The 16,262-nt window shown below is 30.1% G+C and overlaps 3 protein-coding genes across 6 annotated transcripts in view; 2 read left to right on the top strand and 1 right to left on the bottom strand.

Moving 5' to 3' along the window:
* Window positions 1-1,288: 1,288 nt before the first annotated feature.
* LOC145758905 (mitochondrial thiamine pyrophosphate carrier-like) lies at window positions 1,289-4,130 on the top strand. The gene is made up of 6 exons (XM_082572599.1): window positions 1,289-1,465; window positions 1,757-1,903; window positions 2,161-2,343; window positions 2,972-3,143; window positions 3,206-3,297; window positions 3,678-4,130. Exons 1-6 carry the CDS (start codon window positions 1,343-1,345, stop codon window positions 3,876-3,878), a joined length of 918 nt encoding a protein of 305 aa, XP_082428725.1. The 5' UTR covers window positions 1,289-1,342; the 3' UTR covers window positions 3,879-4,130.
* LOC145758904 (amidophosphoribosyltransferase-like) lies at window positions 3,427-5,762 on the bottom strand. Its single transcript, XM_082572598.1, has one exon. It carries the CDS (start codon window positions 5,760-5,762, stop codon window positions 4,230-4,232), a length of 1,533 nt encoding a protein of 510 aa, XP_082428724.1. The 3' UTR covers window positions 3,427-4,229.
* Window positions 5,763-7,137: 1,375 nt separating this feature from the next.
* Window positions 7,138-16,262, top strand: part of LOC145760551 (spectrin beta chain, non-erythrocytic 1-like) — a 47,914-nt gene continuing 38,789 nt past the window's right edge. For 2 of the 4 annotated variants that reach the window (XM_082574470.1, XM_082574469.1), the window contains exons 1-6: window positions 7,147-7,213; window positions 7,346-7,392; window positions 11,777-11,878; window positions 12,203-12,370; window positions 12,884-13,047; window positions 13,409-13,578. In XM_082574470.1, coding sequence (XP_082430596.1) covers window positions 7,381-7,392; window positions 11,777-11,878; window positions 12,203-12,370; window positions 12,884-13,047; window positions 13,409-13,578 — 616 coding nt within the window. In that variant the 5' untranslated portion in view covers window positions 7,147-7,213; window positions 7,346-7,380. Of the gene's footprint in view, window positions 7,214-7,342; window positions 7,393-11,776; window positions 11,879-12,202; window positions 12,371-12,883; window positions 13,048-13,408; window positions 13,579-16,262 lie in introns of all 4 variants that reach the window. The other 2 variants (XM_082574466.1, XM_082574467.1) reach the window with 2 other exon arrangements.

Here is a 16,262-nt window from a genome sequence, read left to right as displayed (position 1 = left end):
CAGGCAGATAAAAGTATAAGATGATTTCTGAAAGTGTATGGTAAAATGAATCACCAAAATTCCCATTTCTATATTAACCACAAGTGCAGGTTTTGCGTGACTCAGGCGTAAAAATAAAAATTAATTATATTGTAAATTTGTTTGACGCACCTAGTCATTTAAATTGTTGTTATATTTATTTAGACGGAATTAATAGCTCACTTTAAAGTTGCCTTTGTCTGTTTTAATATTATATATATATGGTCTATTGCTCGGCCACTAACAGGTGATATGGACTTGGTGTAAAATTTAGTATTTTAGAAACAGAAATGTACAGGCGAGTAGAAAACTTCAGTTTTAATTGTAAATTTTGGGATCGCAAGGTGATGCACAAGAGCTATCTTGTATTTGTTATTGCAGTGGTTCCAAATCGTTTTAAATCAGTTTTAAACTCTTTTCGAGGGATTTCGAGATATTTTTAGTGGTTTTTAACATTAATATTTTTTGCAGTGGTGTTGTATATTTATCATGGTATAGGATTACAGGCAGTAAGGTTTTGCGTTATAACCATACCGCTGCCATAACATTTGCTGTTTCCCGGCGTTTACATAAGCTCTAAACACGCCTCCCTACACACCCGTTCTTAATGAAAATATAAAACCTGTTACGCTATAGTAATATAACTGGCGGCCTATAAGCTTTGGGAAGTGATAGCTTTAATTCGGGAATAGTTGAAACAGACGGTGGTAGTTGATCTGACAGTGGCAGTCGAAAAATAAAATGGAATGATTGGTTGCATTTTTTTATGGTTCTCGATAGAAATTGGAAAATATTGTAAAAGCATATGGCACAAACAAATAGTGGGTTATAGTTTAATATAGGCAATAGGTATTTAGTAAAACTGTGCCGATATAAAAACCGCGCTGAGAGTTGAGTTAGTCTGTTGGTTATTGTTTAATTATTAGAAAGTTTAATTAACAATTTTTTTAAGTAATTTTTAAGGTAATTTTCTATTTATTTATTTTTAAAATTATAGCATTGTATTTTAAAATTATAGCATTGTACAACTACAAACTGACAAAATGGAAGCAGTGGGAATTGAACTCAGGATCTTATGTAGTAAATCAAATTCTTAAAGGGGACCAGGGATGCTAAAGCATCTCATTTAAGGGCAACTAGTGCAACATCACAGGAGTGGGAATCAAACCCATTACCTTGTGTAGTAGCATGAGACAATGCCAGTGATTTTCAATAATGAAAAATACAGCATGTATTAAATACACAATAATTCAGTTATTTAGTTTTTCAGAATGTGCAATCTAGCAATAGTTAAAATAAATTTTAAGTAGTCTTTGCACTTGAAATGGTCGGCTATGACGCGGATAAATCAATTACGCTGACTAACTCGATGGTGAGTGGAGTTCTAGGTGGAATAAACACAAGGGTGTTAATATCTCCAGTTGATGTTCTCAAAATTCGATTTCAGGTATTTATGATTTTATATTGATTTAAGACACTTTTTATATTAATATTGATTTAGGAAAAATACGTTTTTTTAATAACCCAATAAATTAAATTAAAAGAGTTTAATTCATTAAAATAAATGTACAAGAAAAAGGTGTTATCAAGGTTCCTTGTCTCGTGTAATTCATGTGGTAGCCTGTGGTATGGTGGTAAAAACACTTGGTTTTAAATCATGAGGCATATGTTTAATCCTTACTGCATTGCAAATAAAAATATACAAAAAAGAAAAAAAACCTTATGGATTATTTAACAGCTACAACCAGAAACAACCTATGCACAACTAAAATACAAAGGGATTTTTCAAGCGGTTGGTGTAATTTGGAAAGAGGAAGGCGTCCAGGCATTTTGGAAGGGACATATACCTGCTCAGTGTTTGTCAATGATATACGGGGGCTGTCAGGTAAAAGTTAACACAAAAAACAGTTAAAACAGTCACCACTGCTTTAAAGCTGTAGTTTCTGTAAGGAAGATTTATCCCACCGATCCCCAAAATACAATAGCATTCTAATTTTGAGCATTAGACTCTAAAATCTTTCAAACTGCCAGACTTAACCAGTGACTGGGTTGCGGTAACTAATGTTACTTTATGTTTAGTATGTGATGTTGCCCCCTAAAAATCATGGATAAATAAATTAAAAAAAGATGCATTTTTTTCAGTTTTTCCTCTTTCAATTTTTAACGACAAAAGCTCACAAGATATATCCCTACACTAATAAAGACTATGCAGTAAAATCGGCAACAAACTTAGTATGCGGCAGTCTTGCTGGTTTGTGTGCAACTGCTTTATCTCATCCTGTCGATGTCCTACGAACAAGATTTGCAGCTCAAAAAGAGCCAAAGGTTAATAATTTTAAAGTTTTTTTAGCTATAAAATCCATTTTGCTGTATTTTAAATATGTGTGTTTGCCTATCACGTAGGCCCCTGAATGTTTAATTTAGCATCTATATTAAATAGAGCATAGTGGACAAAACATATTTCGATGTATATATGTCCAAATTTATAGGCTCTTTAAAATAAATAAAACAGTTTAGTAATGCAACTAATTTAAATTTGTTTAAGGGCTTTTTGTATTTTTACAGTTAATGTTTACTATAATATGTGTTTACCTAATGCTACTAAAACCTTTAATGTTTACTATGATATGTGTTTACCTAATGTTACTAAAACCTTTAATATTTACTATGATATGTGTTTACCTGATGTTACTAAAACCTTTAATGTTTACCTAATGTTACTGAAACCTTAAAAAAGTTTACCAAATTTCTAAATTTCATAGAAAATTTTATGGCATTTTAAGAGTATAGTTTGGGTGAAAAGGGGTTATTAGAATGTGCCTCATTGTTGGTAAAATGGAATTTTAAGTAAAATGAGTTTTGGTATTATGCTCTGATTTGTTCTTTCAACTAATAATTAAATATTTTGTTAAACTGTATTATTGTCATCTTTTAAAGTAATTTTTCAAAACAGGTTTATACAAGTATGAAAGGTGCTATAACAATGATATACAAACAAGAAGGGGTGCATGGTTTTTATAGAGGAGTTACTCCCTCTGCTTCCCAAATTTCACTGTACACCGGTCTTCAGTTTATGTTTTATTATGTATTTAAAGAATGTTGGAAAATCTTAAAATTTAAAGATGGCAAGTAGCTAACTTAGCATACCTTGGGCAACCAACAAAAAATAATAAAAATATTTTTGTAGGTGATATGGGTAATTTTTTATGTGGTGCTTGTACTGGTGTCGTTAGTAAAACTGCAATCTATCCACTAGATGTCATAAAAAAGAGATTGCAGGTGATTTTATTGTTTATTAAAGTAATAGCATTAAAAAGCATTTTCAGATAATTTTTCTGTTTATATTAGTTATAAAACATTTTACCATAACAATTTTTAAACAGCATGAGATTATTGGTGCGATTCACAGTGCAACCACGTACTCTTGAGTAAGGCACTATAAATAGTCAAATTCTTTCAAGGCCCCAAACCAAACGACAGATTAAGTATTATGCAATATTATCAATAATATCAAAACTGCAAAGAGCAACTTGGGAATAGGTCAGGATAACAAATGTTACCCTATGTTTTGGCCATTAAGTCGGCCTTCCACATTAGGGATAAATATAAACGAAAAAAACATAACAGTAACATTTTAAGTAAATTTTAATAACTTTTAGGTGCAAGGTTTTCAGGGATCCATAAGCAAAGTAGTCGAGTACCACGGCTTCCGACACTGTATGTCCGCCGTCTACAAACATGAAGGATTCAAAGGACTGTACAAGGGTTATTCCCCGGCCATGCTTAAAGCTGGAATGACCTCTGGTTTAATATTTTTAACATACGAGTTTTACTCGGCGTTACTGAGTTCTGTTATCTAGTATTTGGTGCAAATTTTTGCTCATAAAGTTCATATTTTTGCTAGCGTGCCTTTTATTTATTCAAAGTTGCAATTGCATTGCGTATACAGTGATAAGAGTTTGCTTCAGGCTTTTTGCTATTTATTTATTTAAATTTAAATGTTTTTTCAACTCATGGTTGTTTGTGTATTGTTATAAAGCACTGTGGTATCACTTGATCACAAATATTTCAACAATTTTTTTTACATTTATGCTAAATAAATATACACAATTCTTCAAGCTCTTCTTCAATTGCAATAGTGTTTACATAATTATTATATACAGAACTTAATAACAGTGTTCAAAGGAAAATAACTGCGAGCAATTGTGCAACTACCAATCCAAAGCAACTGGGTAATTCCCTGTCAAGCAACCTACACAGTGTCCAGTGTTAACAATTTCTTCATCAGATTCCTCTGCTTTGTCTTTGATTGGAAAAGTGGATTTTCTGCCCATTTGTATCGACTTTAAAAGTCCATCGACGGATAGATAAGCCAAGGAGTCGGCCCCAAGAAAGCGTCTGGTTTCTTCGGGGTCCATTTTGTTGGCAAGTAATTCGGTTTTAGTGGGTATATTGATGCCCATGTAGCATGGATTTTTAACAGGAGGAGATGCAATTCGGACATGGACTTCTATAGCACCTCCTTCCCTCAACATCTTTATGATGGAGCTCATTGTGTTTCCACGGACGATTGAATCGTCGACGACAACAATTTTCTTTCCTGCCACATTCTCTTTGAGGACACCAAACTTTTTAGCAACCGCCAGTTTTCGAAGTCGGGTGCTTGGCTGAATAAACGTGCGACCAATGTAACGGTTCTTGGCGAGAACTTCGTCGTAAGGGATACCGGAGGCTTTGGAAAATCCAAATGCTGCTGGTGTTGCACTTTCAGGGACAGTGCTAATCAAGTCAGCGACAACCGGTGCTTCGATGGCTAACTGCATGCCACATCTTTTACGAACGCTGTGCACCATCTGGCCTTCAACAATAGAGTCAGGACGTGAAAAATATACGTATTCAAAAACACAGAAAGCTGCTGGCCCGCCACCTGGTCTTGGCGCAGTTAAAAGAGATGTTACTCCGTTCTTGTCAACTCTTACTATCTCACCCGGATTTACTTCTCGAACCAACTCGGCTCCCATGGACTGAAAAACACATGACTCCGATGAAACCACCCAACCTTCGGTCATGACTTCATCGTTCTCATTATCTGATATCTTATTTGTAACAAGTTTTCCGATGCAAAGTGGACGGTTACCATACGGATCTTTAGCAGCATACACAGCATCGCCATGCAACAGAACCAGAGAATAAGCGGAAGGAGTTCGCTTCATCAGATTTTTTAACCTTCCTTTCCAATCTGGTCCACAGCATTCACCTTCTTCGAGGGGCAGGCATAACAGCTGGGTAATTAACTCACTGTCAGATCCGCTTGACAGACCCACTCCTCTGTTTAGGATATCTTGGCGCAGAGATTTTTTATTAACCAGTTCTCCATTATGTGCAACTGCTATTTTACCATATTGCGTATCGACCACGAACGGCTGGCAATGTGATAAATCTGATGAACCATGTGTTGAATACCGAGTGTGTCCGATTCCTATGTTACCAGACAACTGTGTCAGAACGTGTGGATTAAATACCGAACTGACCAGTCCCATGCCTTTGTGTGTTTTGAAATTCCCCTTGCTGGCACATGTTACGATTCCAGCACTCTCTTGTCCACGATGCTGCAGCCCAACGAGCCCCAGTGAAATGATGTTGGCAATGTCCAATTCAGTTGGCCATTCTCCAGTTGCTACACAAGCAAAAACGCCACATTCGTCGTGCATTTTACCATCATCATTGTCATAACATGTTGTCATTTTTACCTAATATCTAGCGGTTAAAAAAGTTTAGGTTACCCTGGGTTTATAGAAAATCAAGTATACTTAGTGGTTCTATTTGCTAAATAAGTTTATATAAAATTGTTGTTGCTTTGACAACTATTAAATTTTTAAAAGAATTTTTATAAACTAAAATATTGTTTTTATGTTAAATTATGGTGCACCAATTGCTTTTAACAAAAAGCACTGCTGTAATGTGGTAGTTTTAAGCCAAACCTTTTCAACACGTAACCTTTTTCTCTGGCAAATTGGTAGCTTTTACATTTTTTTAGGCGCTAACAGCTTTTTAATTGCTCTTATCACTAGAAAAAAATCATGTTTTATATTAACACCCTTTTCTTGATACAGCCCGCTAAACACCGTTGGAAAGTTTTTTTTTATTTGGCCAGTTGGTCTCTACTCTCGACCACTTTAAATTACAGACACAGTATTGTTGTCTAGACCTCTGATTTTGCTGTTTCCGGGCAGTAAATTAACACAATTATTGTTTTCGTAAAACAACCAGACGTACACGTAGCAACCCTTATGTACTAAATATGATTAAAAATTTTCACGTAAAACAACATTGGCCATCATTAATTTGTATGATATGTTTTTTGAACGCACTGACCCAAAATTATCACGAACTGAAGTTTTTTGTCTTGTTTCGTGATGAATCACATGTTTAAAAAGCGTGCCAAAATAAAAAACACCTATACGGGTTTTCCCCAACAAGATATTCATTAATTTAACAATAACTTTTATCGATATATCGTTAGCTTAACGTTTTTTTATTACTTTGGGTGCTAAATTTATAATTTTTTTTTAATTTACATGTAATATTGTAAGGTTTAAGCGTTTTATAAAATATTTATTTTATTTCAAATTTTTGGATAATTGTCAAGATTTAGAAATATTTATTTGGCAACACTCGTTGTTTTATTGAATGACAACACTTTTTAAAAATCTGCGATCGATTTTTATTTTGGCACGCGTTTATTTCGCTTTAATGCGCAACTTTCAGCTTTTAAAAATGTTAAGCGCGTTTGTTTTTTAGTAATTGTGTGACAAATTAGTATTAAAAATTTAGAAAGGGTAGGGTTTTAAAAAATGTAATTATAAACAGGTTAATATAATATCAGCAGAGTAAAGATTTAATTAAACCGGATTAAGTTTTTGCAAATTTAAAAAATCCAAAACAAAATGATATAAATAATAAAATAGAAAGACAATCGCGTTGTTTTGTTAATTTATGACTGTATTATAGCATGGTTTATTAGTCAAGTATATTATATCATAAATTATTAAACAGTTTTTTGTAAAATTTAAAAGATTTGCAATAGACGGACGATAAAAATCAATTTTTTTATGCAGATTTTAAAACAAATTTGACTTTATGTTAAGCTGTACAAACGGATTTAAATTTCTATTCAAATACAACGTAAAACAAGGTAGACTACATAGTTATGTTTATATAATAAAAATTAAAAAAATAATATCTGTATTTCATTTAACAAAAATTTTTAAATTTTTAATTTTAATTTTGTGATAACATTATTTATTGTATATTATTCTGTCAGTAGCTACATTTGGATAATTTGTACTGTTTTACTGTACTATGGAACAGTTTGTAAGTAATTGATTGCTTTAGTGATATTCATTAGTAAACATGGTAACGGTAATAGCATTTAATGTCAATACATATGTGTGAGTGTGGGTAATCTGCATATATGCACGCCACAATAGCAAACAGATTTATAATTGACAAAATTACTTTTATTTAATTTTGCTAAATTTTGATATTTAGTTAGAGGGTTAGTAAAGGGTTAATTAAAAAAAAAATAAATAAAAGAGAGCTTCAAGGCTTTAATTTTCTACACAGAGCTTTATGTCATTAAAAATATCTATAATATACATTAATGTGTTAATTTTTGATAAACGTATGCCATTACATCCAGCAAAAAAGGGGGTAAGGGCTTATTATGACCCTTTTTTCAACCCTATAAATTAACAGATGTTTGTAAATTTGTTTACATTTTTATTGCTATGGTGTGCACCTATGCAGTTACCTTATATATATATAAATACATTTTAATATATGTTGTAGCAGCGTTACAAATAACCTTACCTGATATGCAGTGTAGTACCGCTAATAGATGTTTGGTGTTGTATTTCAGTAAAAATCACATATAACAATTTGGATTTGAATTATTAATCAAAGCAAAAAAAGGTTTTTAAAACTAACATAATAAAAATTATATCTTTAAATTCAATCTCAATCTTTTGTTTTGATTTTTATTATTTATTTGTTAAACAATCTTCATAGGCGTTTGTTTGATCAGACTTGATACAGAGCAAATAGGAATATAATGCAATATTTGTTTATTAGCCTAAGTACATTTACACAGTAGGGAAGATATATTTGTTAATACACAACTTGTATTTGTACAGATTTTTAGTCTTTTTTGTTTAATAGTCTTGTCATTTAATAATTTTCCTTTATAAATTTATAAAAACTATTATCAAAAATTTTGCTGCCAAAAATGTATATAAGGCCTATTTTTAATTTTCCATTTAAGGTATTTTTTATAAATTGCCTAAGACAATAGTGTAAGGTAATTTATGCAATATGGTCATTTTTGTATTTAAATTTATCACAAAAAAATATGGAACGAAAAAATGTAGTCTTAATAGTATATACAGTTTGGTCATTTTTCTATTTTTATTTTTTTGGGTATATAGGCTTACTAAGCTTTAAAAAAACAATTTCAACAAAGAATAACATTTTTTATGGCTTATTTTCAACTTTTTAGTAAAACATAAAACTGTAAAATTTTATTTGCTTCTTAGTTATCAAGTCTATAAACCATAAAAAGCACCATGCTTGGGTGAGCGTGATTACAAACACAAATTTTCTACGATTTCCTTTATGACCATGTATAGCTTTGACTCATTAATTTTAATTTCAAAATAGCGGAAATAATAAGTCGTTGATTTGGTTTGCCATATATATCCCGCTGAAAAAGATTAATAATAGCAGAGCGAATAAAAGTAAATGTAAAAGAATTAGTTTAACAAAAAAATTCTGACATTTTACAAAATTTTTCAAATCGATATTTTAATTGTCATAATATGAAAAATTATATGATCGCAACTCACAACTAATATTTGCCCTTAATGCATATATTACACATATATACATACATTTTTATTGTTTACTTATCTTTTATACATATTTATACTTTTTAAATCATTTTTAACACAGTTTTCTTATAAAGGTTTTGTATTATTTTATTTTCTGAGTTAGCATTACACCAAATTTTAATAATAAATGATTGCTTATGCTTTAGTATTTAGTCAGCATTTTATTTTAAATTTATTATATATAAATAGTGTAATTTTTATCAAATTTGCCATTAAAAATATGTAAATCATTGGCTTAAAAATTTAATGGAATTTTAATAACTGTTTAAACAAATTTTTACTACTGAAACGTGGGGTCAATAAAGAAAAAAAATTTAAAATATTTTCTTGAGCTTTTTTTATTTTTTGTTTACATAGCTTATATAGCTTAAAAGTTATTTTAACAATTCGTTTTTTATTGTTTATTTTGCCTACATTGGTACCATTCTGTACCATTAGTAATTTATATAATATTTATGGTCAGTAATACCTAACTAAGTTGTTCATAGGATTAACAGCACATTTTTATGTTAAGTCTGGTCCAAAAATTTTTTAGTTTTAAATTTAAAAATTTTATTCAAAAAAAATGTTTTTTTGGGGGGTGGTTTTGGGTGAAAAAGTAAATGTTATTGTATTTTTTAAACATTATTTGATATTTTAAACAGTATTGTTAAAGCATCAAAAATAATAAATTTGTTAAAAAAAATTTGAATACAATACACACTATACTGAAAACAGGGTTTGGAAAACTTGATATTGGCCTTGCATAGAGATTTCAAATACATATAATATTACAGTACAAGCCCTTTCAAGCCACATTCAGCAGCGCATAAATAATGTATTAAAATTTTATTTCGTGTCCTATAGAAGCCTGTATACTCGCTCGCTCAAAAGTATGTAGTAATCAATAATGTACGTGCCCTACTTAAAAGGTAGAACTCAAGGTCAGTGAGGTTTATAAATATATTTATCTCTTTATGTATTGCGTCATTCTATATTACGTATTGGGCGCTTTATAATAGCCTGTTGATTTATTTACGTTTTACGAACTTGGCTTTAAAATTTTGAATATATTTAAAAACGATTTAATAACGATCTTTAATTTTTTTTTTTCACAAGATTAAATTTAACTTTTTTAATTATAAAAAATATATATACCAAATTTTAAAGTAAATTATCTATTAAAAATGTTGTTAATTTTCACAGTATTGTTTTCTAAACTAGCCTAACATTAAGTCGTTTTCGGCAATTTGTTCGTTTATTTGACATACATAACTCTATTGTTCTATTTAGTTCATAATAGTAATTCTCTTATCGATTCGGAATTTTGTATTGTGCTAACTCTATTGGGAATAGTCTGAGTTATTTGGTCGCAAAAATCGAAACAACTGCTACAATTTAGCGAATAACCGCAATAGTAGTAAATAATATATAAAAAAAAATCAGATTTTAATGAAGTGTTTTATGTGTTTATTTATGATCAATTTATAGGCCTAAAAAAATGTTAAAACTTCAGTTTGTGGTGCTTGGGTTAATCATCACGGGCAAATATTATTTAAGAGTTGTGGCCATATTACGAAAATTAAAGTTCTGATTGTAGGGTTGGCTATTGACTAGTAGCGCTAGTGAAAAATAAATATTTCGAAATATTTTTCGATTTTAAACCTAATTCGATATGGTTGGTAATTTAGACTTGGCTGTTTTACTGGTGTTAATTTTAACACAGTTTACGCTTTTGTGATTCGCATAAATTAAACTGTTAAAAAAGGCGGTAACTGTTTAATGTATGTAAAGTAGTTTGCACGTTTCGGCAAAGTGATTATTCTAACGCCTTTCTGAAAATTGTAGTTGGAAAGTGGTGTTCAAATTAATGAACAAAACATAAAAATATATATATATATATGTCGACATAAAAAATTAGTCTTTTTGATAAAGTTTCGTTCACGAAAAAAAATATGTAAATTTCATTAGAGCGTTCGAAATTTGGTGTTTCGCTTGATTTCAGTTGAATTGTCAGAATAAAACACACAACTGCTCCAACTTCTCGAGTATCAAACACTTAACTCGCTCCATGTGTATTAGTTTGCGAAAATATTTGGTAACAGAAGCCGATCCAACCCCCTTCGCTACAGCATTCATCGATTTTTTAATACAGTGTCAATGGGCGCGCAGACAGACGTTGTTATTAGTATTACCAAACGAACCTCCGCGACCCTTTTTCGTTGTTTTTATTTGAAGTACTAAGCCATGTAACTTATCGGCGTTTTGTAATATCGACTAATTGAAATTAGTTGCCTTTATATACAGTACGATTTTATTAAATCCAACGCCTAATGGTGTTATAATAATATTGGTAATGCCGCTGTACTGTAAACATATAACTAAGGATATTATAATACATATTGTATAACATTTTTTAATAATATAAAGTTTTAAAAAATTGCAAGCTTTTTATGTTGTATGGGCTATACATACATTTTAAATTAAAGTGTTATATAATTGTTGTACAACTTGTATTTTTGTATTGAACTTTATGATGTTTTATATGGTATAGTAGGATTACTCTTTAATAATAACTGTATTTGTTTAAATATTAATAACAATTAACTTAGTTAGGCAATCATACAAATAATACAAAAGCTAACCTTTATAAAGTAGTATTCATAATGTATTTTTTTAAACATTTTTATCGCCTATAAAAGATTGCATAATTAAAAGCATTCACACTATTTAAAATAACTAATACCTTTTATTACGCGGAAAGTTATATAAATTTAACATTTAAACATTTAAACAAAATGAAGTTAAATTTTTTTATATTTTTTATGTAGGACAGTGATTTAAGTGCTGGCGTAGACAAAGATGGTAACATTAGGCCCTTGTTTAATTTAAACGAACAGAAGGCTCCTAATCTTACCCCAAACCATCAGACGGTAAGCCTTCTAAATTGACCATTTTATATCTTGTTTTATAAATATAGGATCATATGTACTTAACGGTTCTTAAAAAAAATTGTCCATTGCCCCCCCTGCGGTTGGCATTTTAATTGTCGCAGTATGTTCGCAACTTTCAACTAATATTTTCGTGCAATAATTACTGCGGACCACAAACGGCAGTTTATTGTATTTTAAAGTAGTATAAATTGAATATATTTTCGTGCACTAAGCTTTATTATATATAGAATTTATAAACACATATATATTTTTGTATGTTAGTCATTAGTTCAAAGCTTCTTATCTTCACGGGTATTTTTCCAGGTCGAACTAACGCGTAACTACTTAATTGAAAGCCAGAGCTCGGTTCGTAAATACCAAACCACGACCAATACTAAATCTGTTTCACATCAAGTCGTAGGCTCACAAATTCGACAGAAGCAGTCAACTAAATACTTTACCGCTAACCTAACGTCGCAATTTGGAACTGAGGTATAGTAATATATATTTTAGTTTTTTTTAATTTGTTAAATTTTTTTTAATTTTAAAAATAAATTTTGTGTTTAATTCAAGTATGTATTATAATGTTTATATACTGTGGTGATAAATGTTGGTTTAAAGCATTTTAATATGTTCTAACTTTAAGTTTGTTTGTAAAAAAATAAAAAAGCGTTATTTGGCAATTGGGTTTAGTAGTCTAGTTTAAGGTGGGTTTCTTTTTGGGGGTTAATAAGAGGGTAAACTTTTCTAGAAAACTAAAAAAATTACCAAAAATTGTTTTATTAAAAAAAAAAATATCTGACTAATTTTACTACCAATCACATAAATAAATAATTCTAACATTTAAAACATAAACAATAAAAAAATGGGTAAAATATCATCCTAACGACACTTTAACATTCTTTTTAAGAACTACACGCCTTTAATTCATTGCAATCGGTACAAATATTGAAATTAATAGCGTTTTACATTTTTAAATGGCTTTTAACTTTTTACAACGTTTAGGGTTTCGACAAGAAATCAATTTCTGAGGAAGGCCAACTAGATAACGCCAGTGCAGCGTCTGCAAAGGAAAATACCGTAGTCAGAGATCACGAGGGCAATATTGTCACTATGTCTGGAGAAATTCAGAGCAACGCCAAGTTTGAGATAAACGCTGCAGCTCACGTGTAAGAATTTTTTTATTTTAATAATGCAGAATTTTTTATTGCATTTTTTTAATGATTGAAATTTGGAAGTTTAATTTAAAAACTGACCATATTTTTTATGCTGTGTATCATTTACTTATTTTTTTGTTGAATTTTTTTACGTGTTTTTTTAGCTTTTTTAAATACCCAAAACTTAAATAAACCTTTTGTTTATTTTTTTAATGTTTTTAAATTATTTGATATTTTTTTGTAATTTGTGTTTTGACATCTTTTTAATAACTAAAATTGTAAAGATACCAATTTTATCAACTTTGAAATGCCTAAAAATTCAAAACTAAATCAAGAAAAAAGTTATTTTAAAATTAAAAAAAATATATTTCAGTGCCTCGCCTCATCCTTTGATTGATAACGGTAATGAGGAAGATTTAAATTACACCTTGGAGGAATACCACGACAGAAGATGGGATAAAGCGGAGTATGAGGATGAAGAAGCTGATCTGGACAACAGCTCCGCGAGGTTATTCGAACGTTCGAGAATCAAGGCATTAGCAGGTTAGCTTTTTAATAAAGATTTTTGAGTTAGTTCAGCGCCAAAATTTGCCAATCTTAATTTATTATGCCTGTTTTGTGTATCAAGTTACTGCTTAGGTGTAAAAAAACTCTAAAAAATGCTTTTTATTTTTTTAAATGTGTTGACCTAAGTTTTTATAAAATGTGCAGTTGGTCAAATGGTGTTCGGTATATGGCCGCATACTGTAAGAGTTTGAATTTTAAGGCCTTAATTGTTGTTAGCTTTTTTTGCGGACTCTGGCGTTTGTTATAAAGCAAATCTAACTGCAATTTGTACCGAGCACAGCCTGTCCTTTCATTCAAAACCTGACAATGTTTTACTTTTACTAAACTTTTTTTGGGTGGTAACGCAATCGGAGTATTTTTAATTACAGTACATTTTACAATTTAGAATTACTTTATTATGTGTTGTTGTATAAGAATGCCAACATGTTGGTACTATTTTAATGCTTATCAAAAAACCAGTAAACTTTAATTAAGGTTAAAAAGGGTTATAATACAGTTTTTATAATACGAAAAAAATGCTTTTTAGTTTTTGGAATAAATTAGGAAATAAACAATTTAATTTAAACCAGTTTCGAAAACAAATGCTTTTAATAAATGCTTTTTAAATATTTAGCTATCATTTTAATATTTTAAAACGCGTAATACTTAAAAAATAATTTACTTTGAGATATTTCCAAAAAAAAATTCAGTTTTTGATATAGATTAGGAATCAATTAATTAAGCCCTTATTTTAATATTTAAAAATGTCTAATACACAAAAATAAAAAGACTGTCAGATAAATATATAAAACATAGTTATATAACGATGCCCTTACAATTGAAATGCTTTTTAAATCCTAACTACAAATACTGCCAGTGCTCTGATTTGTTCGTTGCTATAGCAACCGGCACTCGACTACCACTCAACACGGCACGCTGTTGTACTTGGGACAAGTGTCTAGTGGGTTTCGAGAATAATTTTTGTTAAATTGAGCAGATAGCTTGCTTGCTTATTTTTTTCTTGTCGTTAGCTTTTGAGTAGAATTGATAATTTTTTATATTTTTTGGGGATTTTCGATATTTTTTTTTTCTAATAAAAGGCTAAAAAAATAAAATTGGTAAATGTGTGTTCTTATTAAGAACACAAACTTAATAAGTTTGTTCACGAAGGCATATTGTTTTATGATAAACTATGAAGAATATCGTTTATTTAAAAAACGTTTTGGTCGTTGTAAGAATTAATAATTTGCACAAATTCATTTTTTTCTTATATTTAATTAAATAATGGATAAGCTCTGTAATATTATATAGGTTATACAATTCTATACATAATAAAGCCTAGTGGACTCCTAATATGTATGTTCAACTTATAGGTCTGCAAAATAAATAAAATTGTGGTTTGTGGATAAATTATTACGGGAAAATCTTAGTTGCGAGTTGCGACTATATTACGACAATTAAAATACCGACTATAGGGCGGGGCTTTTGACTAGTATATATACATTATATAAAAGTTATAATAAGTTTTGTCGAATTGATATGACACTGATTTTTATAAGATTTTTTACCTTCTTTATAGCAATTTTGTATTGGCCATTAGCTGGCGCTCTTCACATGATTTAGTTATCGTAAATCTACGCCCTCTGTTTTCGTGGTGGGCGTGGCTTAACTGTTGCGTTCACGCGGGGTCGAACCAATACGTTACGTTCTAGAAGCTGTGTTCATTGTAATTTTGCCAAGCAAATTGTGTAATATAAGTCATACAAAAAATAGATTTGTTAGTGTGTTATTCTGGTCAAATTTGCACCGGATTCCAGGCCGAAAGGTTGCTGGTTTAAACCCCTTTAGTATCACACTGTTTTTTTCCTCAAATCAAATTTAAAAACATAAATTTACCGCTAACAAAATTACCGCTAACAAAAAGAAGAATTTTTTTTGTTAGTATTAACTTTTGATTTTAGTAACTTGTATGTATTATATTTTAACAGTGTCGACCAAATTAAATATGAATTTAAAATTTTTATCTAATATAAGCCTAAAATAAGTAATAAGTTGATTAAGTATGTTGCAATATTCTCATAACATTAAGATATGTATACGCAACTTTATACCGGGTTCATATTATTAACCGTATATATACTATAGTTTTGTCAATATAAAAAAACAGAATATCCGTTGAATGCATTTGAAAGTTTAGAAAATGCTAAATTTGTATTTTTTGCCTCAAAAACTTGAAATGCCGGTTTTGAATTTGGCGTTATTGTTCAAAAATATCCCCCTCAGCATTTGTTCCCGCCTAAAATACATACACATATTGTATTGTGTACATTACATCACGTTATACATACATTAACATTAAACATAGGCTTCTAGCGAGGCGCGCCTGCAAAGTCTGAAGAATAAGTTAACTTAAGTGTTTTTGTTCTATTTGCCATTTTTTGGGTTACTTTTTAACTAGTTTTTTTACAAAAACACTTAGGTTATGTAGAGTTTTAGTTAGGCGTCCCGGGTTTTAGCTAGGCGTCCTGCAAAGCCTAAAAATAAGTTAACTTAAATGTTTTTGGTCATTTTGCAATTTTTTGGGGTATTTTTAATACTTTTGGTTATAAATTTTTTTGTGTGTGGTTTTAAAAAATGCATTGAAACAATGAGAAAAACGGCAAAACCAATTTCGTAGTTTA

The sequence above is a fragment of the Corella eumyota genome, chromosome 7, assembly GCF_963082875.1.
Source record: "Corella eumyota chromosome 7, kaCorEumy4.1, whole genome shotgun sequence".
NCBI lineage: Eukaryota > Metazoa > Chordata > Ascidiacea > Phlebobranchia > Corellidae > Corella > Corella eumyota.
Note: the sequence above shows the minus strand (reverse complement) of the source record. Positions and strands in the feature narration are given on the sequence as shown.

Coding starts and splice junctions, on each gene's coding strand:
- LOC145758905 (XM_082572599.1), top strand. CDS start 1,343: ATGGTCGGCTATGACGCGGATAAATCAATTACGCTGACTAACTCGATG. Junction 1,904..2,160: donor TGATATACGGGGGCTGTCAG/GTAAAAGTTAAC, acceptor CATTTTTTTCAG/TTTTTCCTCTTTCAATTTTT. Junction 3,298..3,677: donor TCATAAAAAAGAGATTGCAG/GTGATTTTATTG, acceptor AATAACTTTTAG/GTGCAAGGTTTTCAGGGATC.
- LOC145758904 (XM_082572598.1), bottom strand. CDS start 5,762: ATGACAACATGTTATGACAATGATGATGGTAAAATGCACGACGAATGT.